The 25,316-nt window shown below is 44.6% G+C and overlaps 1 protein-coding gene across 12 annotated transcripts in view; it reads right to left on the reverse strand.

Moving 5' to 3' along the window:
• USP34 (ubiquitin specific peptidase 34) overlaps positions 1 to 25,316 on the reverse strand; it is a 266,198-nt gene that overhangs the window by 61,279 nt on the left and 179,603 nt on the right. For 10 of the 12 annotated variants that reach the window (XM_073339379.1, XM_073339385.1, XM_073339380.1 and 7 more), the window contains 6 exons: positions 24,124 to 24,307; positions 13,618 to 13,781; positions 12,230 to 12,295; positions 10,359 to 10,505; positions 10,212 to 10,289; positions 10,016 to 10,093 (listed from right to left, as the gene is read on the reverse strand). In XM_073339379.1, the coding sequence (XP_073195480.1) occupies positions 10,016 to 10,093; positions 10,212 to 10,289; positions 10,359 to 10,505; positions 12,230 to 12,295; positions 13,618 to 13,781; positions 24,124 to 24,307 (717 nt within the window). The remainder of the gene's footprint in view (positions 1 to 10,015; positions 10,094 to 10,211; positions 10,290 to 10,358; positions 10,506 to 12,229; positions 12,296 to 13,617; positions 13,782 to 24,123; positions 24,308 to 25,316) is intronic. The other 2 variants (XM_073339383.1, XM_073339378.1) reach the window with 1 other exon arrangement.

A 25,316-nucleotide genomic window follows, 5' to 3' on the forward strand; every position in this document is an offset into this window, starting at 1 on the left:
TTTCTAGTGCCTAAAGTAACAAACTATATTAGAGTCAAGCAAAGTTTCTCACCACATGCTTCCATTAGTCTTACTGACCAACCTCTAGGTCAGGACCCCTCACCCAGAGTCCAAAGGCTGCCTCTTTTGGCTTCTCAAAAGAGATGGACAGGGAGAGAGAGGAGAGGTCCCTTGGGGAGTTTGTTCACCCCTCCCTTTTATAGTTTCAGTCCACCTGAATATTCTGTTCATTCTCTTAAAATCATAGTAACACCAACATTGGCAACAATGTGAGGGGCCACTGAGGTCACCTCATGTAGCCGGGACCATTTCCAGAGTTCGATGGCCTCCTGACATAAATGGGAAGAGATGCTGCCTGATTTGTTGATGTAGTGCATTGCCAGTGTGTTGTCCATCATGATCTGCATTACCAAGTCCTGTGGAGCATGTCTGAAAGCTATACAGTCCAGTCTTACCACTTTAGCTCTAAGAGGTTCATATGGAGTTTAAGGTTGACTGAGGACCAACGCCTTTGTACCTGGAAGTGACCCAAATGAGTCTCCCCAACCCTCCCTGATGTGTCCACCAGCAGCATTCAAGATGGAGCCAGGGCTAGACAGGCATTCACTGTGGTCGACAGTTTTGCCAGTAATTTGAATATGTGGGAGTGAATAGATTAAAATCTGTCATTTGGTAAGCAAGCTCATACTGCTTGAGAGACAAGCAGAGCTGCTAGGCATTCTATCATATGAGAGACAATTTTTCATAATTCACCAGGAGTCCCAACTGAGATAATGTCTGTTGTACTACTGCTAGTTTCATCCGAGGATGAACCCTCAGTTCAGACAATCATCTAGATGTGGGCAGACATGTTTCCCTTGTTTCCTGAGGTTTGCCGCCACCATTGCAATACTCTTGGTGCTATGGAGAGTCTGGAGGGTAGAACTTTGCATTGGTAGTGATCTGGCCTGGCCGTGAATCTCAGATACTTCCTGTGGGCCAGATGAATGGCAATGTGGAAGTACACATCTTGTAGGTCAAGAGCTGCAAATCAGTCCTGGGCTTGGAGCACTGGAATCAAGTGGAGGCAAGTGTTACCATCCTGAATATGAGGTGGCACATGTATCTGTTGAGTTTCCTCAGATTGAGAATGGGATGAAGACCCTCTTTCTTCTTCGGAATGGGACAATATTGGGAGTACCATCCATTTCCCCTTTATTCCTGTGGGACTACTTCTACTGCTCCTGTTAAGAGCAACAAGTCACTTCTGTTTGTAAAAAGCTCCTGTGAGAAGGGTCACTGAAGGAAGATAGGGAAGAAACGCCATCTTGTAAGAGAGATAAAGCAGGGAGCACATCGCCAGTGGTTGAAATGGTGGTCCCGTAAGTCTGGAAAGGACTAGATTGAGATCGCAAGCCAGGTAGGCTGTCGTACTTACGGGTATAGTCTGTCAAGACCTTTAAAGAAACAGCTGATCATTGGATTTGCAAAGACTGAGTAGCCGTCTGTGCCTGAATGGAAGGCGGAGATAGCTGCCAAGTGAACTCTTATTGATGATACGGACACTGCCTATTGCTTAAGATAGAGGAGGCAGTCCAGTATAAATGGCACCAAAGCAAGCATCGGAGATTGATGGTGCTGCTCTGACCAGATGGAGAACCTCTTCCACTTGGCCAGGTACATCGTCCTTGTGGAGGGCTTTCTACTTCCAAGGAGAACTTGTCTGACTTGATCAGCGCAGGACAGCTCCACAGCATTCAGCCATGAAGCTTCCACTCTGTGAGGTGGAGTGACTCGAGGTTTGGATACTGGAGGCAGCCATAATCCTGTGTGATTAGGTCCAGAACGAGTGGTAGGGTGACCAGAGTTACCACAGACATTTCCAGGAGCAATGTGTACCCGTGCTGGCGTGGCTAGGCCAGAGCTACCAATATCACTAGGGCTCGGTCCCTGCAGATCTTGAGGAGCACCTTGTGAATGAGAGAAACCAGAGGGAACAAGTATAGGAGGCGGCCTCCCCACAGAAGTAGGAATACAGTCTGGGCTGTGATTCAGGAAGGAACAGAATAGTTGACAATTCCTGTTGCGTTGTGTGGCGAACAGGTCTATTTGGGTAAAGCCCCAGTGTTGGAAGATTGAGCTCACTATGTCGGGCTGGAGGGACCACTCGTGGCCGTGAAAAGACCTGCTGAGACTGTCTGCCAGCTCGTTCTGTATCCCAGGGAGGTATGATACCCGCAGGTGTATCGAGTGGTCTACACAGAAGTCCCACAGCATGAGGGCTTCCTGGCAAAGGGGAGAGGAGCATACATCCCATTGTTTGTTGATATAAAACACTTCCGTGGTGTTGTCCATGAGGACTGATACACATCTTCCTGATCCATAGACTCTGAAAGCCTGGCACGCTAGGTGCACCGCTCTCAATTCTCTGACACTGATATGTAGAGCAAGGTCCGCCTGAGACCAGAAGCCTTTGGTCCTGAGGTCTCCCAAATGTGCCCCCATCCCAGATCTGACGCATCTGTCATTAATGAGAAGGATGGTTGGAGGCTGGTGAAGGGGACCCCCGCACATACTACCTGTGGGTCGAGCCACCACAGGAGGGAGCCTAGTATCGGGCAAGGCAGGGCTATGATACTGTCCAAAGTGTCCTGAGCTGGTTGATATACTGATGTTAACCATGACTGGAGTGGATGAAGCCTGAGTGTGGCATCCTGTGCTACGTAGGTACACGCGGCCATGTGCCCCAGAAGCTCCAGGCAATTCCTTGCTGTAGTGGTGGGGAACTGCCTGAGACCCCATATGATGTTGCCCAGTGACTGAAACCTGGCTTCTGGGAGGTATGCCCTGGCCTGAGGTATCTTCTATGAGGTGGAATTATCGCTATGTGAAAGTACGCATCCTTCAAGTCGAGGGCGGCATACCAGTCTCCTGGATCCAATGAGGGGATAATGGAGGCCAAAGAGACCATGCGGAACCTGAGTTTCTTGATGAACTTGTTGAGTTCCCATAGGTCCAGGATGGGCCTGAGGCCACTATTGGCTTTCGGTATTAGGAAATACTGGGAAAACAAACCCTTGCCACTTTGCTCCTGAGGAACCTCTTCCACTGCCCCTACTGAGAGGAGTGAGTGCACTTCCTGTATAAGAAGTTACTCATGAGAGGGGTCCCTGAAGAGGGATGGGTGAGGGGGGTGGAAGGGTGGGAAGGCACCGAATTTAATGGAATATCCCCTCTCTACCATGCAGAGCACCCAGCGGTCCAAGGTGACATGGGACCAGAAAGGGGACACTCGGGACAAAAGGTAAGAAAGATTGGATGCAGTTCCAGTACTGGTACGCAGTCCTCGTCTGCACCCTCAAAAGGCTGGTCTGAGGCCAGGCAATGGCTTGGGCTGGCCCGAGCCCTGGCCTGAGGAGGGATGCTGCCTCCTTCTATCGATCCTATTTCTCCTACAAGGAGCGTCCTGGCAGTTTTGAGGTTGGTAGAACCTAGAGGGAGGTTGTGGCCAGAAATGCCTCCATTGAGTGGCTGGTGGGTCTTTCAGACTATGGAGTCTTTTCTCCGTCTTATCGGAAAAGAGGGCTGAACCCTTGAAGGGGAGGTCCTGGATTGTTTGCTGAACCTCATGGGGCAGACCAGAGACCTGCAACTAGGAACCCCTCCTCATTACAACCCCCATAGCCATAGCATGTGAGGCTGCATTTGGTGCCTCTAGTGCAGCTGTAGGGAATCTTGGGAGACCAGCTTTCCCCCCTCCACCAATGCCGAGAACTCTGCATGAGTGTCCTGCGGCAGTAGTGCAGCAAACTTTGCCATCGCAGCACAGGCGCTGTGTGAATATCTGCTCACTATGGCCTGTTGATTTGCAATGCAGAGCTGTATTCCCGTGGTGGAATAGACCTTCCTGCCAAAAAGGTCAAGTCTTTTTGCCACCCTGCTCTTAGGGGCGGGTCCCTGGTAGCCCTAGCACTCTCGCTGATTGGCTGCATCAACCATCAGGGAGTCGGGGGGGTAGGAGGCTAGGGGTGTGTATAAATACTCATATCTTTGAGAAGGGACAAAGTACCGCCTCTCATTCCTCTTGGCTGTAGGGGCCAGAGATGCAGGGGTGTGCCATAGGGTTTTTGTTGTCTCAGTAATCGTTCTTATTAAGGGCAAGGGGATTAGAGAGGGACCAGAGGGTGAGAGGATGTCAACAACAGGGTCAAAGTCTTCCACGACCTCCTCCGCCTGTGTGCCCAGGTTCTGGGCAACACCACATAACAGCTGCTGAAGGACCCTGTTATCCTAGAGCTGGGGCTGTTGACGTCCCTGCCACAGCTTCATCTGGGGAGGATGAGGAGGAGAGGCCTGGCAGCGGGCCCTGCTCACTCCCTTCAGCACCCCATGGGTCCCGCAACACACGGTATTGCTGAGCTCCTAGGTCCGAAGCATGCGGTGCCAGGGCAGCTGGGGGCAGAAATACTGCTGCTGAGGCAGGTGGTGCCAAAGTTGTTGGTTCTGGCAGTGCCAATATCGTCGACGCTGGTGGTACCGATGCTGCAGCCGCCAGCAGTGCCGCTGATGGGAGGGTCGGTCCCAGGGGACAATGGTGGTGCTGGCCGGGGGACGAAGGATGCAGAGGACACCGACCTGGACCTTGGGCCCAGACCCTGGACCTGTCCCTGGTGATGCGCTCAGGGTGTCCAAAAGGGCCACTGTGTCGAAGGCTGCCACTGCTAGGTAGTGCTGGTGGTTGCGGCAGGATCTGGACCACTGGCTCCTGGTCCTATAGGAGAAATAGGATTCCGACTCAGACTTCAAGGTCTCTGAGTAGGAGGACCATGGAGGAGCAGTACTCTAGGCTGCCGGAGAGCAGTGCTGAGAGGTCGGGGACCAGTGTGGCTCCCCTGCATGGGTGGGCCGTGCCAGGGAGAGGTTCGCCGGAGATGGGGATCGGCGCGCCATCATCGCTGCTTTGCTCCTTGATTGGAACTGGAGCCACGCAGTCACCAGTGACTTGTCTCTCCTCTGCAGGGAGGACGGCGCTGAGAGCCATATAAGGTCCTTGGCTACCTCGAATGCCTCCGGTGTCAAGGGGAGCTAGAAGTGATCACCTTGGCAGTCCAGGGACCGTTGAGGGTTCAGACTCAACTGAACCCCAGATGGGACAGGAATCAACCAGACCCTGGAGGGCTGGAGAGACGAGGTGGCCTGACTCGAGATGTGCTTCGATGCCACAGGTCCTTTGGTCTTTAGATGGGGAGAGCGACCCTTTTCTAGCCTTTTCTTCTTCTGTGGCACCGGGGACTGAGAACGGTGCCAGACAGAAGAGTTTCTTATGAGTGGAGCTGTGAGTCCTTAGGGTCCTTCCCCGGGACCAGCTCGCTCACCGTCGGCACCGGAGCACTGCAAACCAATGAGGAAATGCTCGGCGTGGGTTCTATGGACCCCAGGTTGGATTGTGGACGGAGCGCCACTTCCATTAGCAGGATCTTGAGCTTTTGATCCTGGTCTTTAAGGGTCCTAGGGAGAAATCCCTTGCAGATCCTGCACTTGTCCTTTTGGTGGCTCTCCCCAAGGCACTGTAGACAAGAAGAGTGCGGGTTACTCTTTGGCATAAACTTGCCATAATCCTCGCAGAGTTTAACCCCTGGGGACCAGGGCATACCCCAGAACTGGGGAAAAAGTTGTTGGTGGGGGGAAACCCCAAGAATCACAACAACTACAATAACTAATAACTAACAAACTATTTAACAATGAAGACTGAAGTGAACACTGCCAAAAGCGCTTGCAATGCAAGAGCCACAGTTGTTCCAGCTAGCTGTCACCGGTGGTAAGAAGAAACTGAGAGGGTGCGGGGGTCGGCAGGGCCCTATATTGGGTGCCATGAAGGCATGACTCCAGGGGTGCCCATGCTGACCCTACGGACGCTGCTAAGGGAAAAATCTTCTGCTGGCGTGCACACGGCACGCACGCACACCTGATTGGAATGGTCATGAAAAAGCACTCGAAGAAGAACTTGTCTTCAGTGATAACAAGAACTAGTTCCAAGATGGAGAAAAGCACACAGAGTACTCCTCTTTTGTTGAATGTGAAACTGAGGCAGAGACTGGGAGATAAACGGGAGTCTAGTTCTTATGCCCCTGAGGGCATTCTGCGCCCAAAAATTAAAAATTCTGTGCCAAAAAATTAAAATTCTGCATCCATTTTAAAATTCTGCAAGTCTTATTTGTCAATAAATAAATGCAGAGGTTCCAGCATGGCAGTGGGGAGCACAGGCCAATGGCTGCATGAAGGTGGAAGATCACCCTGAAGCCACCCTAGCCCCAGGACATGGATTCAGCGGTGAGGCTGCATCTGACCCTGACACAGCACAAGGCCTGGGCCTGCCCCAGAAACTCTGGGGCCCTGGCCCTCTGCACCAGGTGTGGGCAGGGAGGCTTAACCAGGCAGGATCCAAGTGTGAAGGAGCTCAGTGTGAGGGGATTCAGGTGTGGGGTGAGAGGATTATGTGTGGGACAATCTGGGTACAGGCAGCTCAGTGGCGGGGTCTAGGTGTGCGGGGATCTAGATGCACAGAGCTCGTTGGAGGGGTTCCAGGTGCAGGGGCTTCCAAGTAAAGGTGACTGGGGCTCAGTGGAGGTGTCTGGGTATCTCTGCATGGGGTTCTGGGTGGGGGTCTGGGTGCAGCTAGTTCAGGGTCAGTGGCATGGGGGTCTGGATGTGGGGCTCAGAGCGGTGCAGGGGCTGGGGCATCAGGATGGGGGTTTGAGTGGGGGGGGCTCACTGGGAGGTGTGCAGGGTTAGGGTTGCAGGGGGTGCAGGGGGAAGAGGTCTGGAGCCAGTGGGGCTGGGTGCAAGGAGGCTCCGGATCTAGAGGCTGATGTTCAGTGGGGTGGGGTTCGGGTATGGAGGGCTAGGGGGATTCTGGTTGTACCAGGTGAGATTTGGCAGGGGTGTCTGAGTATGGGAGATCCGGATGCATGGGGGTTGGGTGGATGGTGGAGTAGCTCCCCGTACAGTGACCCCTCCCCCCATCGCTGAGGAGCGATGGGGGCAGCAGGGGTGGATGCTGAGCTTCCTACAGCTGCAGGAGGTTTCTGGGGGTGGGTCTGACAAAGCCCCAGCCACTCCTTTCAGGGGAAGAGGAAGTCCCGCCCTCTTCTGCCTCCAGCCCAGCCAGGACGAGCAGCTGATCCTGGCTCCGGGTAGGAGCCACTGGCTGGGGGTGTCCCCAGACCAGCAGAGATTTACCTCTCCGCCGGCTGCTCTGGGTGCCCGAAATGATGTACCTACACTGCTTGGGAGTGGTGTGTGACTGTTCTTGCAGCTTCCCTTTATTTCCCTGTCAGAAAGTCATTTTTCTGCAGGGAAGCAAAGAAATCTGCGGGAGACATGAATACTGCACATTCACGGTGGTGCATAATTCCCTCAGGAGTAGTTCTTCGAAGAGAAAAGGACTCTGTGGATTGATGGTGCCATATTTTCTTCTTTCAATCTGTTGACATCAAAAAATAATGTTGTGGAACTGAGGCCAAAGCCCTATCTGGTCTAGCAGATGTTTCTGATACTCTCTCAGCACTGGGTTTCTGAAAACCCAAGAATACATCTTTGAAGAAAAGCCCGAAGGTGGTTGTGAGTCTGTCTTGGAAGCTGTAGGTTGTTTTCCATAAGCATGGATTACAGATGAAACGCCACACCCAGGTTGTAACTTTATGCAGATGTGGCACAGTCTAGGTAAATGTCCCTTAACAAAACTTCTAGATGACTGGGTATGGAGGTCAGAGACTAGGAAATAAACTGTGAAGTAGGCATTCTTTAAACTTAGTCCTTTTTGTTTTCTTCCAGGAACCCCTCTTCCTGTAAGGATGATGGATCCAAAGTAGTTCCCAACTAAGAAAATGATTTTCTTTTTTTAAACAAACAGTGTTAAACCTATCCTAGTAACTATTAACAACACTAACTATCCTACTACAGGAAAAAACAGACAAGATGGTCAACAATCTAGAGATGGAGAAACCCATCACATCACTGGTTCCTTCTAGCTCCGGGTGCAACATGTACCCCTGCCCCTCAAGGTCCAAGCTTTCCTCTGAGCTTTGGTGCTCTGCACAGACCCACTCTACAGGAGTGGGGACTTGTATGGACAATACTCAAATATGCGATTTTGGCTTAAAACATAGTTCAATATAGAATATAAGAAATGAAATGAACAAAAGCACTTAATATATTCATCAGTTTTGACATTTAAAACTACAAAAACCTTTTGCGACAAATGCAAGATCTTGGAAGTATGGGAACTGCAAAACACTACTATACTGAGATGTGTCAAACTGCCTCAGTCAAACTTTTGTATCTGCGAAGGTTATCTGAATCTTTGTGAGCTGGGAATTATATTCCAGGCTGTCTCTGGAGCGAGTGAGTGGCTCCGGCTAGAGCCTGGCTGATCCAGGGCTCCCAGCCGGGCTATGCCTGCCCTACTCAGAGCCTGGCTGCCCCCGCTCCCAGCCCAGCTACTGCTTGGACTCCCTGCTTGGCTGCTGCCCCAAGGCTCCTGGCTCCCCGCAGGGAGCCCTGGTGCTGCCCCCACCCCCATCTGGCACTTGTCTCCCTGGGGCTCCTGGTGGGGACCTCCACACCCTTAGTCCGGGTGGCTCCCAGGCAGCACCCAGGCTCCCTGCAGAGAGCCTCTGGGCAGCACTCGGGCTCCCTGCAGAGAGCCAAAAGGCTCTGGGGAGCCCACAGTGCAGCCTGGCTAGAAGCAGGGAGGGTGCAGCCTGGCAGCTGGCCAGAGGTTCCCGGCTTCCTGCGGGGGGTGGTGGTGGTGGAAGAGGGGAGGAGCCAGGGAGCCCAGGAGCCACTTGGACTCCAAGCATAGAGCAGCAGCTGGGTGGGGAACCGAGAGCTCAGGGCAGCCGGGCTCTTGGTGGCAGGGAACGGGAAGCCAAGACCTGAGGGGAGAGCCAGCCTCCTGGAGGAGGGGACTGGAGAGCTGAGAGGGCAGTCAGGCTGCTGGTCGGGAGCTGCGTGTGTTGCTCAGAGCCTAGGCTATCAGCCCCCCACACTGCCCCTTTTCAATCTGTGGAAGCAGTCCTGGTGAGGATGCACACCACCACCAGAAGAAGGGCAGTGTGGACATGAACCACTGCAGTAATTATTGAGGTGGTTGTAAGTCAACCTAACATAGGTCGAATTACATTTCTAGAGTAGACATGCCCTAAGAAAAGCTTTTTGGTATAAATGGGGAGGCTGAACTGAATCAGATGCTCATTTGGCACCAAAAAAATGACATGACTTTGTAATTAAGACAGCAAAACCCTGCTGGAAGGATTTGAAGGACTGAAAACTGCCACAGTCTCCAGGTGGAAGATGGGTGACATCTGGTAAGCTTAGCATTTGTGTAGATTGCTTATAGTTTTATTCTATGTTTTCTCTGTAAGCTATTGCCCTACAATAAATGTACTGTTCTGGTCACTAGCAGACACTATCTTTGTCTCTTCAGAGAGAGAGAATCGCAGGTGCTGCATTAAGATCAGACCTGCTGGGATAAACATAGTGAATTGTAAGGGGTCTGCAAACGTAAAATCCCTGGTTGGGAAGGAGAGGGACATGGGTCCTTGTTGATAGGGGTCCGATGGCTGAAGGCCAAAGACCCAATGGGGCACCTCACACAGGAGGCAGAGCTGCAGTTAACCCTGGAATTTTGACACATTTCTCTTAAAATGTGAATATAAAACATAAAAAACATAGCAGGGAACAAGAAGTGATCTTTTTTATAGTAATAAAATTTATAGTCCAGGATCCTTGAAGGGTTCTAAATCAACTCCTGGGACCATTCACAGATGGCCTGCTGCAATGGAACAGCTGTCACCCAATATTACAAAATTATGGAATCATAACAAAGCCCAGAGTTGTGCTCAAATTAAAGTGCAGGTGTGGAAAGCAGCAGCATATGCAATACAGTAAAATAAGAAATCTCTTTTACATGACTGAGCTAATTTCCTTAAAACATTATGATCTATATTACAACTGCCATCATGGCAGAACTTACATAAATATTCTTCATATCCGCCACCTGGCACCTCACTGTATAGAACTCTTCAGCAGTCTGACTGACATGCTCACAGTCCTCAATGAAAATAGCAAAACAGAAAAGTGGTAAAGGAAAGTCAACGAATTATTCTGATACATTAAAATGGGTATTCTAATCTTAGAATGAAGTGGGCAGGAAAGAAAGTGATACTTACCAAAGACACAACATTGTTTGTAATGACCCCTCCAAATAAACTTTTCACTGTATTTTTCTGTGAATAAATGAACGAATTCTGTCAACAAAACTTGAGCAAATCTATAGCTTTAAGAGCCCCCTTTTGTAGCATGTTTTAAGAACTCACCAATTCGGGAGACATTTCCTCAATTTTTGTTATCAGATCAGTGAAGAATTCTGTCATGTCTTTTTGCTCTCCAGTGTTAAGTGGTTGCTTATCCATGGTGTAGGTTTTACAGAAAGGCCTTGGATTGTATGCCTTACATTCACTTTCCTTTTGGGGGGAGAAAAGACCCCCAAAATTATATATGAAAAAACCCAACTTTAAAATAAAATGTATATAAAAACATGAATACAGTTAATATAAAAAATATAATATGATAAAGGAAATTTAAATGCTTCTGAAAAAATTAGCTACCAAATTGTTTCAAAATCACTAGCAGAATACAGGTGTACCATTAATATTACAAATAAATACTTATTAAAAGTAAAATAAAAGCGTTTCAATAGAGAGTTGATGATTCACATTTTGTGGATCTGTTCAGATACCAAATACAGTATTAGATAAGCATATGTCAGATAGCAGATATTAAAAGCTTGATCTTGAGAAATGTTTAATCCTCAGTCTTTCTTCTCCAGGGGCAAACAACGTATCATATAGAAAGAACGAGGAGTACTTGTGGCACCTTAGAGACTAACAAATTTATCTGGGCATAAGCTTTCATGGGCTAAAACCCACTTCATCGGATGCATGCAGTGAAAAATACAGTAGGAAGATATATATATACAGAGAACATGAAAAAAATGGGTGTATTTTCCACGGCATGCATCCGATGAAGTGGGTTTTAGCCCACAAAAGCTTATGCCCACATAAATTTGTTAGTCTCTAAGGTGCCACAAGTACTCCTCGTTCTTTTTGCTGATACAGACTAACACGGCTACCACTCTGAAACATATCATATAGTTCACTGGTTCAAAATTGTTTGACAGACATCTATGTTAATGTTATTTTGACCAGATTTAAGGATCTCCATTATATATAATGTGATTGTGAAGAATGTGTTGCATATGGTGTTACTATGTATGTTGGAGGTTTGGGGGATTTAATTATAGCAAAGAGTTTTGTCAGTGAAAGTGGTAAAAATGATGTGTGATGGTTAAAGGTATGTTAAAGGAAAAATGCCTTCATTGGATATTTCTTGCTTTTTAAGAGCCAATTTAGGAGCACGTAACCTTTAACCTCTGGGATCACATGAGGAAGGAGGGTCCCAGGCTCCAGCCCAAGCCCAACGTCTACACCATAATTATACAGCCCCATAGCCCGGGCCAGCTGCAACTATTTAATTTCAGTGTAGACATACTCTCAGAACCCCTACAGGGTACATGGAGGGCATGCGCATTAGAGCTGAGGCACAGTGCTTAGATGGTATACATAGTCTTAGATGGTATACATCAGCACTGTGCTTTAATGCAAGGTTGTTTAGTACCACAATTGTGCTCTCAGTGTTAAAATTTTCTTAACTTCAAACATACAAATATTTAAATATACAAATTTTCTCTACTGCCTATTTAATAATATTGGGTACAAATACATTTATGATCCATAAACTTACAAAAACATAGGGGACTTTCACACTTGGAGCTGGGGGTGAGATTCCCAGCTCGAGGAGACAGACTCGCGTTAGCTAGCATGCTAAAAATAGAATATAACTGCAGCAATGTGATCTGTGGAACTGGCTAGCTGCCCCGAGTACATGACCATGCAAGATCCTAGGCATCTACTCAGGAAAGCTAGCCCACACTGCAGCTCATGCTGCCATAGCTACATTCTATTTTTAGCATACTAGCTTAATGAGAGCTAGCACAAGTCTGTGTCCTCAAGCTGGAAACTACACTCTAAGCTCCAAGCGTAGACATACTCATACAGAGATAATTTTTATCTTCTTCTTCTTCTTCCCTTCCACCCCTCCTCCCTCTTAAGTGCTTCTCAGAACATACCATTAAATATGTAAACATTTTCTGAAGTTCTAGGAGAGTGGTCTTGTGCTTCATGTCCTCTGAATACTAAAAAAGATACATAAAATAGGATTACAACTTTTTCTAATTTTTTTGCTTAGAAATCTCCCCAAAAACCGGCACTGAAAAGTTATAGAACAATTAGCCCAATTATTGCATTTCTCTTTACAAAAAAAAAAAAGAATAAAAAATTTAATGATACTTTATTTTAGTATAAATGACAGTCGTAATGATCATATATATTTACATGCATATGCATGCAAGCACACACAATGTGCATGTGTACCTATTCCCTTTTTTTTTTTTTAACCTAAAATACTACCACCTCATTTTCTGCATTTTAGCACATTATTTCACTGGAAACCTAGATTACTTTCTGATAAATGTAGTTTACAGAATGGTTAGTACTTTCTAAAAATTCATGCTAGCCAGACGCCCCTGGATCCCAGTGTATGAATCCAGTCTTCATTAAAATAAAAACAAAAAAAACCAAGTATTCTTAAATTAGGAACTACTACTTCTTTCATTCAGTAATGACATAAAGGTAGATGGCTCCCAATGGGTGACTCCAGGATGGTGCTGTAATGGGCTGGAGTTCTTAAAGGCCTTATCCTCTAATTACTAGTGTTCTGGTGAGTGGCCAAGGAGCTTCCTCAGTTTCCAGCAGGGTAATCCTGGCTGAACTGTGGTTAGGTGGAATCACAGAATATCAGGGTTGGAAGGGACCTCAGGAGGTCATCTAGTCCAACCCCCTGCTCAAAGCAGGACCAATCCCCAACTAAATCATCCAAATAGCAGCTGACAACAGTGGCTCAGAGGAGGTCCTTCATCAACACTGATCAGAAAGGAACTAGAAGTTAGAGCCATAGATGCCATCCACATCCTATTAACTTCAGGGAGCAGAATGCAATGTTCCCTGTTGCAACCAACGGGCTCACAACTTTAATCTATTAAAAGTATTTTTTAAATATTTATTTATGCTAGCACCCACTCTATCTAGGGCACTTTTCAAACATTCAAGATAGTATCTGCTCCATGGAGCTCACAATTTTAAGGACAAATAAGTAAAAAGAAGTAAGAGAAACAGGAATGATAGGCTGTTTATATACAATTTACATAAAAGTCAATTTAATTCACAATAATCTATGGGTGTAGCATGCTAGCAGCATGGATTTAAGAGTGGGGATTTATCACAACTGTGCTTTAAAGAACTATCATATTTTGTATTACAAATATTTAGAAAAAAACACATCTCTTTGCACCTTAGCCACTAACAAAAAATTATCATTTGATCATAATGAAATAATTAATAGCATAGTATGCATGTTTATAAAGGGAACACTCATTAAAAATAAAACATGAAATCATACCTTAGCAGTAAAAATGGCTTGTCTAGCCTCTGGTATCATATACAGCTGCTGAATAGTGGATGCCAAGTAACAAGTTGCTCCAAGATTAGTTAGACCAACAAACCTGCATTCAGCTCGAACATCGTCATGTGGCCAATAATCCCATTTGTAAGGCGCATGGGAAGCTGGAAAAAGTATGAATTACAAAAATAAATCAACTCAAAGTACATTTTTACAAAGACAACAAAATACATAATTACAAAACATTATGCCTTTCATTAAGATATGTTTATATATTCTAGATTTACAGACATAATGAACCAGATTGTGCGTGCACCTTGAGCATGTGCATGGGGGGACAGAATGAGCACAAACAGGCCCTCCCCAGAAGTCTGAAGCACAGCTGCAGTCCCCACATTCTCCTGAGTGCAGGACATGCTCTCTCCTAGGGTGTCTGCATTGCTGTCGGGAACTGTGATTATACCACATGTAGGTTTGCTAGCTTGCTAAGACTAGCAGTGAAGCTGTAACAGCATGAGCTAGCCACTGAGTACATAGCTAGGTCCCAGGCAGGGTTGTACTCAGGTGGCTAGCCCATGCCACAGCCTAAGCTGCTACAGCTTCACTGCTAATTTTAGTGAGCTAGGTTGCTCAAAGCTAGCTTGGAAATGCTTAACATGTGCTGCAAATCATACCCCTGACTGCAGTGTAGACATACCCCTATAGTGGCCTCAGGATGGCTAGCCAATCCAAAGGAGAAAGGCAGTAGTAATGGCTCACGCATCCTTTCCCACCTCCTTCACTGAGTAGCAGCGCTATGTGGAGGTGCAGGAGAGAATGCCTGTTGCATCTTCTTTAAAACTGTTGCAAGAGATATACTATTCATGTTTCTCTGGGAGGCACTGTGACTCCTTACAAGCAAAGTGTCTCAAGGTTTGTCTGCACACGGATAAAAACCCCATAGCTGGCCTGGGTCAGCTGACTCGGGCTCGCAGGGCTTGGGCATCTGGCTCCAGCTTGAACCCAAATGTCTAAATGTTTTTGCCCCCAGCAGCCTGAGCCCCACGAGCCCAAGTCAGCTGACCTGGGTCAGCCACAGCTGTGTCGCATGCTTTTATCCCCCTGTAGATGTACACTTAGAGCTCTACCTGTGGTAATGGTGCTCTGACAGCTCCCCAGACTGTATCATAAAGCCACAGTCTGGCCCAAAATAGTACACATAGCATAGTTTTCCATCAGTAACAAAGGAATTCATAGATTATAATTATGTATGTTAAGAGTCTTTCATACCTACCAAAGTGTTTTCAAAATATTATTCACTTCTCTTATAGAAATGTATTTCTGGAAAGTTACGGATATTAAGAGAGTCTGTTTTGTATGACGAAAAATTTTCAGCAGGCCTCTGAAATGAACTTAGGAAATCTGCAAGTGTACCCATTTGTGCATGCAAACAGATGTGCTTCAAAATGCCAACTTTGGCACACACAAACTGATGCGCTTGCAAATATTGTGTGTGCATTTTGCAGACTTGCTGAAAGGTGGCCCTTCTAGTATCCTCATAAATATAAAAAGGCAACCACCAAATGTAGCATAATTGTGAAATGTTGTCTTTCCTATTTATGACAAAAAATGTGTGATAAAATATAAAAAATAGGGGACATATTATAAAAATAAGGATCTCAGTCTAATTCAATTTCTTAAATTGTGTGTTTTGGCCCTGACTGCCTCTAACTCCTATCACTTATTGATGCCTTAGCTAAATTTTCTGGAAACAGCACATCTTATCTGTCTGACGGGAAATGCAGTCCTTAATATACTGTAGGATATACTTCCTTTGCCTTGCCCTCTCTGTCTTATTCTTTTTTCCTTCCTTCCTCTTCTCTCTCTCTTTCTCTAAACACGCCCAGCATTAGCTATTAGCTTAACTAATTGACAGTAAAAAAGATGCCAGTTGTTTAACACCTAGCCCTCTCCTCACACACAGACACACTCAGACATACTAGCAACTCAAACCACTCACACAAACACCAGCTACTGGGACTTTCCAACATACACACCAGTCATTCACACTCAGCTTTGTGTCACACTTGGAAGGGAGTCAAACTGAGTCTGCACCCAGAGGCTCCTACTACGGATTCTTCTTGATGTAATAAAGCAATGAACCTGTCCATGATTCATATTTTTAATAGAGTAAATGTAATGTTAAGAATGAATTACTGAATTGCATAAATCCCGCATCTTGAAAAGAAGGCTTAGCTGGTTACAGAGTGACATCAAATGCCAAGATAATAAACATATCAAGCATGATCACAAAGGCAAGTGAAAAAGGTAGCCAGCATTTAAGGGTGGAAACCTTACTGGAGAGAAGTTGCAAAGATGAAACAGAAAAACAGAATAACTATTTAGCCACAATGCTGAATACAAACTTGAATGAATTTTGTGACAGATCTATGGGAATACCACTTTTTTCTTGACAGTGGGGGAATTTCTGCTATAGTAAAGCCAGGCACACCAAAGAAATTTAAATGCTACAACAGAACTAGGGGAAGGAGAACCAAAGGGGATGTGATGAGTGACCTAAAGGGTCAGAGAGAAGAGACAGAGAATGCACTTTCTGTAATGTTAATCTTCAACGTCTAATCCAAGATATGCCTATACAGTGTAAGACTAGTACTGTTTTAATCTGACAGTCTCTCTCTCTTCTTAACACATCTTGTTCTGTGATATGGCTGCCAACAGTCTGGATCAAGGGGTGAGTTCTATCTGCCAGTCCGGCAGGTGGTAGCTAGTCCACACAAAAGATTTTTACATCTAGTGCATTCTTTGTTTCCCAGCTTGCCAGCAGGCTTTCTGCAGTTGCTCTCCTGCCTTGCCTTTCTGGCTGACATGCCATCTTTCTTCCAGGCCACCGCAGAGCTCTGGAATAGCATGCAGCAAAGAATAATAAAGGTGATTTCATTCCCAAAAAGCTTTAGGGAAAAACAGCTAAAAATGCACCTCTTGAGTGTCCTCTCTTGGCAAATTTCAGCAGCAGGTCCATTCTGCCCGTTTGCCCAAAACCATGCCCCTCCACTGTCTGGCTTGGAACTGCAACAGCTATGGCCAAGCAGTGACTGGCAGAATTCTAGACCAGAGAACTGGGTTTTACTTCAGCAGCCACCCTGGATAACGAGGACATGCAGAACAGCTTTCAAGTACAACTGGATACCCAAGAACAGGAGCCTCCAGGAGTTCCTGACCTCAGATAGGGGGTCACAGGATCATATGCTGGAGAGAAAAGACAATCAAATCTCTCTTGTGACACCCTCTTTATCACAATGGAACGATCTTTATCTTATTAGTCATTACCTGAATAAATACTGCCTTTGCTGTCTCCATACTCTCCCCAACAAAGAACCTTTCCTCCCTTCCAAAAAATGCCCCCAAAACTTCTCAAAAGAGTTCACCCTCCCCAGCAAACACGCTTTCTGTCCCTTTCCCTATCACAAGGGATCTCTTCTCTGCCACTAAGGGGAGGAAAAGCCTCATCTTTCATTTCCATTCCCTCTCAGACAGGAAGTCTCCCAAAAACCTGAGCTGGGATCAGACCAGCAAGATCAATCCACTATGACAGAGTCCCTTCCACTTCAGATAACTACAACAGGGTCACTTCAGGCGAACAGAGTTACTTGGTGTCCCACATAAGAAACACTGTGGAAATCTCTCTGGTGGAACTCCATCTTCAAAAGATTTAGGAAGGTTCCCTATTTTCCTCCAAGTCAACCCTGCAGAGTTGAATCTGTCTTTCCACAAGCTTTTGTGAAGCTGGTAGAAACAAAGTGTGCTTCTCCTGATTCTGTTCCCAAGCTGCGTGAATACTGCTTCAGGTTCTATGAGATGAACCCTGATTTCTGCAGTGCCTGGTAGTCTCACACCACAGCAGATCATTCTAGGTGCTCAGATCTGCTTCCACATATTAATGTATCCCTTCACATCCCCTGGTCAGGAAAACAAAAAAGGCTATTAAATGATCATTTGAGCTGCGTAGCATTCAGATCAGTATCACAATCCTCTTGCACTTCTAGAGTACCAATCAAGTGGCTGACTGAGAAGGAGACAGGTTGTTTCCTCCGAGCTGCCCCCCTTGGTATGCAGGAACCTTGCAAGGGGGCTTATCTCTGTTCCTGCGGCCAAAGACATGGCCCAATATTTTAACAGCTTAGGGGCCAATTTAGGGGCATCTAACCTTTGACCTCGTCCCATAGGGCCCTAAGACAAGGCAGAATATCCTGCAAACTATTAATCATCCCTACCAGGCCACATGCCCAGATCCCAAAGTCAAGAAAAGAAAAAAGGGGTCTTACTCTAGGTACTTCATAGTCCACAGAAGCTGAGAAGATCCAAGATCTAAAATGACAGGTTTCTGAGTAGCAGCTGTGTTAGTCTGTATCCGCAAAAAGAAAAGGAGTACTTGTGGCACCTTAGAGACCTAACAAATTTATCTGAGCATAAGCTTCATCAGATGAAGTGAGCTGTAGCTCACGAAAGCTTATGCTCAAATAAATTTGTTAGTCTCTAAGGTGCCACAAGATCTAAAATGAATTACTTTGTCAAATACCACATGGATTCTCTCCACTCAAGGCTATCAGCTGTAGAATTCAGATAACTATCTGGCATCCACTGAAATTGAGAACTCAGATCCTCATATTCCAGACCAGAGGTTCTGCTGCAGGCCATTTGCACTTCCAGTTTAAAGCTCTAATCTTCAGAAAGCATCATGATTGTCACTAAGGACTAGGATCTGGGCCCAATGGTCCAGAAAACTTCAGCAGCAGTACACATGACCTGACAACATGTAGTTACCTTGGTCTGGTGGCAAATGAAAATATGGCTCTCCTCCCCAGAAACTGCTGTCTCTTAGGAGCCATAATTAATATGGAAGACACACAGGTAATTCCCTTCCCCTGATTGAACTCCTCCATCTCAAGGCCCCAATTCATCCTTTTGAGCTCAGGGAGTCAGCAGCTATCCAGTTGTACATGGCCTGGCTGGAGGCTCATCTACTGTGAAGACCTGATGGAAACGGCTAAGTTCCCTTCTCAATGTCTGCTTGAGTATATGTTAGCGTCCCATGTCACTCCTCAAGAGAGGAAAACTTGGAACATCTAATTCCTTCCCTTCAAGCAATAAAAGTTTCTCTCATTTGGTGACAGGAAAGCAGAGTTTTCTCACCATGAAGAGATCCCCACTGCAGGACAACTGGGATCCTCAGTTAATCACAGATGTGCAGCTTCCACAAATAAGGGTTCTTCACAGTAAGTCCAAGGATTGTGGTCTTCACAGGAATGAAACCACACTTCAGCATCCTGGAACTTAGGGTCATCAGGTTGGTTCTTAAGTTCTTGGAGATCCTTCTTTCAGCCATGTCTCAATCAGGTTAGATAGAATAGCTGAACTGGCCTACCTGAATGATCAAGGAAGGCTTTAGAGTATTCCCCTCTAAAGTGAACCCAACATCCTATTACACAGGGAAAAGAAAGACTGGGATCCCTCAATGTCCTACAAGTATCTGGCCATCTGAATGATCAAGGTTATTGGTTGAGCTACAAGGAAATCTATCCAAGGAAATAGTCCCTCTATTAGGAAAACTGTTGTCTGATTCCAGCCTCTCTCGAATAACTTCTTGCTGGAAGAAGGAAGGGTTCGTGAGCCTTGGATAGGGATAGGTAGTTTACCCCCTCTTCTCTTCCCATGATCTCATTCTGGAGAAAATAGGCAGGACTCAGTGCCATCCAATTCCCCTAGACTCAAAGTAGCCAAGATGAGTCTTCTTCATAGAGTTCCTTAAGCAGTACCAAGACAGCCTTTGCCAACCAGAAAAATAGGATATCGTATAACAGGGCCAACCCTCCACCATGATGCGATTACCCTCCATTTCAAGAATTGCCTCACTGATGCTCTCTCACCTCAAAACCAGGAATGTTTAATCAGTCCTTGTCATCTTTCTCCACTGCTGAAAGAGGAGCCTATCTTTTTTCCTTTTGGTGCAGATATAATCAAATCTTGGCTTTGAGATTCCCTACCCCTTCCATTCTACATTTCTTTCAGGATGGGTCTGACAAAGGGCTCTCTACATGGACCTTAATGTCCAGGCTTCAAATATTCCATAGGAGATCTCGCAGTGGGATCCAACTTCACATCCAGGTTTTTTAAAGCAGTCTCTTACCTGAGCCTGGTAAGACTCTTGTTCCCTCTTGGAACCCAAACTTGGTGCTAGATGCCATAAATTCATCCTCACCATTCTCTCTCTCTCTCAGTTATAGAAAGTGGTCTTTCTAGTGGCCATCCCTTAGGTATGAGAGCTGAGGAAATTACAGACATTGCTCATGATCCCCCATATATTATTTTACAGAAAGAAAAAGTAGTTTCTCCCCAAGGTGGCCTCAGGTCTTCCTTCTTAACTAGGAGATCTTACTCCCCAACTTTGGGTCTTGAGATTGGAGCTGAACTCATCCAGTGGAATTTCCTGGATATCCAACAAACACTTAAGCTCTGCTTTTTCTGAACATTTCTGCAAGTCTAGGTCCCTGTTTGTACAGTACGAAGGACCTCATAAATCGGAAAAGGTATCTAAACACCTTTTCCCAGTGAATCAGAGCCTACATTCAGCACTCCTATTCGGTTGTAGGCCTCCCCTATTCAGAACTGTTTTAAGTTCATTCTACCCAAACTACCCAGGCTATGTGCTAAGCAGAATATAGAGGCCATTGGTAGACATCCTCTGTCAGGCTGTAATTAACTTCTTGAGTCATTATTGGCTGGATTATCAAGCAACAGTTGCAGTGTCTTCAGTCAGCAAGTTTTTAGAGGGATTTTTTCCCAGCAGCCCTAGGGAGTAGATCCACTCACTTTAATGAGCTCTGACTGGCTGATCTCCTTTCTAACTTGTTCTCCCAGATTCTCCCCTTCCATCACCTTACCCTGGCCCACTTTAGCTTCTCCGTAGTTACTCTTTCCCTTCCTGGGTATGATCACTGCAAGTCATCAATTCGTCCAGATTAATGACAGCAACGTCATTGAAAAACAATTTTGTCTCACCTTATGTTTTATGATGTGGCCACACCAGTTTGGATATCTACCTAGGGTGCCTCAGCCGCAACTGGACTCTGGCTAAGTGACTAGATAATTATCGTAGTATATATAGGCTAACCATCTGCACACCAGGACAATGAAAAACAGGTTGCAAAAATCCTGCTCCCAGGACTAGCTACCATCTGATCAGCTGAGAACTGAGGAGGACAGAAACATTCATTCACAGTAGTGTTGCCATATGAACAATTAGTGAGATAAGAGAAATAGGGTTTAACCTGTACACTACCAAATTCACTCCACACACCATGGTGTCTAACATCTTTTTGTTCCCTCACAGTACCAGATGCTATAAATACCCAATGGAAACGAGGTATAGATTAACAGGAAAATATTTCTAAGATAATATGATTTGGTAATGACATACATGGTAAAAGCCCCCACATAGTGCAGTCCAACCAGATCTTGAGTGGCTAAAGGATTTCTACAGTAGTACTTCCTCCGTTACTACCACCAGTGGAGCTGCACCAGTGATAATGCCAATTGTAGAAAATTTTAAGAAAAATGCTAGCACTGACAAGGCCTTACATTGCAGTAATTATGCCAAGTTGCACCTACCTAGTTTGACTCTTGCGGAGTGTAAGCCCACCAGTTTTATTACACAGTTTCTTTTGTTTTAATCTGATTCTCGGTAGAGACTCTTAATAAATCTTCTTTTTAATTAGACCATTTGAATAATTTTTGAGTTAAAAAAAATTGCAGTGCATCCTTGAAAGGAAGACAATATTATATCTTCACATGAGAGGCAGCCAGGGAGAAAACAGTACCTAGTGCAGGAGCACTTGGCTAAGGCAATCCCCCAGGAATTGCCACTAGCTTCAGTCAGTAGGGGACACAAGGAAATGTGGTAAAGAGGCAAGAACAGGGGCAATGCAGAGGCAGGATCAGATGACCAAAGGCTACATTTGGTGTAAAGATATAGAATCCCCACAGTGAAATAAAAATAAACAACTAAAACCAAAAAGCGGGGAAAGTTTTTTTGTTTTGCTTTGGTTTTTGGGGTGTGGAGAAAGTGTAAGGAAGAGAAACAAGAGGACTTATGACCATATTTTATTTATTTATTTTTTTAAAGAAACAGCGGCTCAGAGCCAAGCAAAGAGATAAATTCCAATTTTAAGATGCTTAGCAAGATCAGAATTGTATCAACGGATCAACAGAATTATAAGGAAAATGGGCCCTCAAAGCTGGGCAGGAGATGAGCAACAGAGAATGGTGGCACCTCAGAAGGGGTTAACCAAACATAGTTTGTACCAAGAGATAGTCCACTTTCATAAGACTGACAGCAATGCAAATGTGGGCTTGCCAAGTGGACCAGATCGATGTGGGGCACCCGAGCAGGAGGCAGACAATCTAGAGAAGACTATGTTAGAGGAAAGCAACAATGAATGCAGTGTCCACAATTAATGGAGGAAAAGCCAGGGACAATATGAGTGGTTAGGATAACTGGAACCTGAAGTGGGAGAAACATCAGCTGGAGCAAGAAAAAAGACTGCAGCTGGAGAGAAACTGGCAGAGAGAAGGTCCACCAGCATAAGGAAAAGCGGCATGCTAAGTGTAAGAGGAAAGTGTGAGAGAGTATGAAATGGACATCAAGGCCAGGATCGGGGTTGGAGAGGATTAACATTAGGCTTCTATTTTTTGAGAATCTTGGCCTAAGAATCTAGATAACCAGTGTCTGAACAGTGCAGTTAAATGGAGACAGAAACAACACATTCAATTCCATATCCAATGTAGATTACAAACTGTTCCTAAAATATAGAGATGGGGACATTTTTGGTTTCTTTCAGAAGGCCTTAAGAAAGAGGGCATATAATAGGAAGTCAACAATGGATAAGATGAGGTTTCTAACTTCCTTTCTGAACTGTAAGGTACTGACAATGTAAACCTGGATATCGTGAATTATGGAAAAATTAAGACGGCCAGAGAAACCTGAACTGACATTTCGAGGCTCATAGAAAGAAATTTTGGGGAGCTCAAAAGTGTGATGAAAATTATTATGAATTTGCAAATTAAACAGGAAAATAGCTAAGGAAATAGATAAACAGGAACAGGGTTTCCATTATAGAGAAAGAGTCGGAGCTAACAGGCATGAAATAATTTTATCAACATTGTTATTTAGACTTGTGAGCATGATTGGATATTGACTCCCCAAAATGTTGCACAAGCTGGTAAGATAACTAATCCCTATGAAAACAGCCATGTGAAAACAGAGAAGAAAACCTAAGAGGGAACAGACAGGCAACAGGGGCACAAAGCCTGAACCAGGCAGAGGCAGACATTTTGATCAACCACAGGGAGCAGACTGGGAAGAGATGTTACATCTGCCAAAAGGATGACTACCCCATTAGCCACCAGAGGTCATCTGTACCTCTATAAGGGCAGCTTTCACCTATGAACAATAAAATAAACTGCATCAAGCATCCGCTTGATGAGGAAAGTCACAGGCCATAGCCAACAGAAAAGAATGACATATATGCTATTAAATTCACTCCATGAACAATCTGCATATTTATTGCTTGTCCCCTACCAGGACCAGATGCTCTAAATAACCAATGGAAATGGGGGGAGGGGAGATAACAGATTATATTAATGGGCAAAATATTTCAAAGATATCATTATTTTAAAAATTATGTACATGCTTTTAAAGCCCCAACTGGAGCAAACCAGTCAGCTGATTGGTGGGCAAAGCACATCTACACAAGCACTCCCTCCATTACTACCACAACTGGAGCTGCACAAGTAGCAGTGCAATCGGGGAAAATTTTAAGAAAAATGGTAGTGCTGATAAGGCCTTACTTTATAATAACTTTTCTAAGATGTGCCTACCTATCTTAACTCTTGCCAACTATAAGACTAGATATGTTATGCATAATTTTTTGTTTTAATCTGATTGTGTCTATATAATCTTAATACATCTTGTTTTTAACTAGATTGTGTGTGTCTCAGATTGTTTAGAGGTAAAGTCACTGCAATATGGTCTAGGAAGGAAGAAAGCCTTATGATCACTTGTGAGAGACAGTTGAGTACCTATCCTGGAGCACCTGCCTGAGGGAATCCCTTAATGTGTCAGTATCTAAAGTATATAGGGGACTGAAAGTTATACTCCCCTCCTCATGGGGCAATGCATCAGAGTTAAGTGAAGGTTCTCTGCTCCCAAAAGGATCCATCATGGATGCAAGTAATTCCCCACTGTGACACTGTGCCAGGCTGTCCCAGCATGAGAGTGGGCAGAAGGGCCAACAGAGTGGAGTGTGCACTAAAGGGACACTCTTCTTATCCTTAAGCGATTTTATACATCCAAAAAGTATTACAAAAGCCCAACCCCAAAATGTTAATACTGAAAAATATCTATCTTGCATAAAATACTTACAAAAACTAAACATGAATAAATATTCTTACACTGCATATGTTGTGCCATAACCCAGTTGTGGAGCAGCCTGTAGTTTTCTACAGACCCCTTTACCATTTCTACCAACAAGTCGTAAGCAGCAGCCCTTGAAGAATGTGACTTGCATTTTGGCTGTTGTCTATCTTTTAGACTTGGCAGCAAAAACAGAAGATTGAAGATGTCTCTTAGAAACTCCTGTAAAACAATTCAATCAGTAGGTATATCAGTTTGTACAAATATTAAAAACACTGTTAGATAATTTTATATAGTTTCAAACTTTCTAGGAGGCTTCCTCCATCAGATAAAAACAATTTTAATGTTCTGTAGATAAATTTTGGACTGCAAACTTTGACAGTGTCTCCTTTACACCATCCTCTGTATATTATATAACATAGCAAAAAGCAGTCTTCAAATAATTTGAAGAGAAGCATTGTAAATGTGTTACATTATCATGATGTAAAGATAAATATGTCCACCAAAAAAAAGTTAAGACAAATTATCTGTAGCTCTAGCATAACACTGTTATTTGGCATAAAAAAACAGAAAAAAATTAATGAAGACTGCCAAACATCCATAATTGAGTTATATTCAGGTTTAAGTTAGACTTGAAGATTACTCATGTTATGTAACACTGCCAATTTAAAACATCGTTATTCCTACAAATCATATTAACATAATAGGTCATGTATATTATACCAAAAACAACTGTTATAACACTATGAAATTTATACACTTCACAGTTCTGTACAATTATTTTCTTTTTCTTTGTAAATAAATTAAATAATAAAGAAAGAAATACATACTGATGTTACACATGAAATACACATACTACACAAGCAATGATCAACAGAATTTCTGATATAAAAAGATTGGGTAAAATCCAAGTCAATGACTAAACTTCCATTGACTTTAGTGGGACAGAATTTCACCCAGGTTATTTTAATTTACACTGACAAAACTATCCAGGCACACCTTTAAAAAAAAAAAAAGTGTCTTTGAAAAGGTCAGTTTCATCCATTACTATTTATCCATAAAAGTAATGTATTATCAGTCTGTGTTTTAATGTTCACATACTAAAATTGATTTTAAGTGTCCCACTGCTGTAGATTCAGGTTTTTGTTTTTAAATATGATTTTAATGACAAATGCTGTATTTTAAATAATGCTCCATGAACAAATTGAATCCATGTTAAATGAACTAAAAA

The sequence above is a fragment of the Lepidochelys kempii genome, chromosome 3 (assembly GCF_965140265.1).
Source record: "Lepidochelys kempii isolate rLepKem1 chromosome 3, rLepKem1.hap2, whole genome shotgun sequence".
In the NCBI taxonomy this organism is placed as follows: Eukaryota; Metazoa; Chordata; order Testudines; family Cheloniidae; genus Lepidochelys; species Lepidochelys kempii.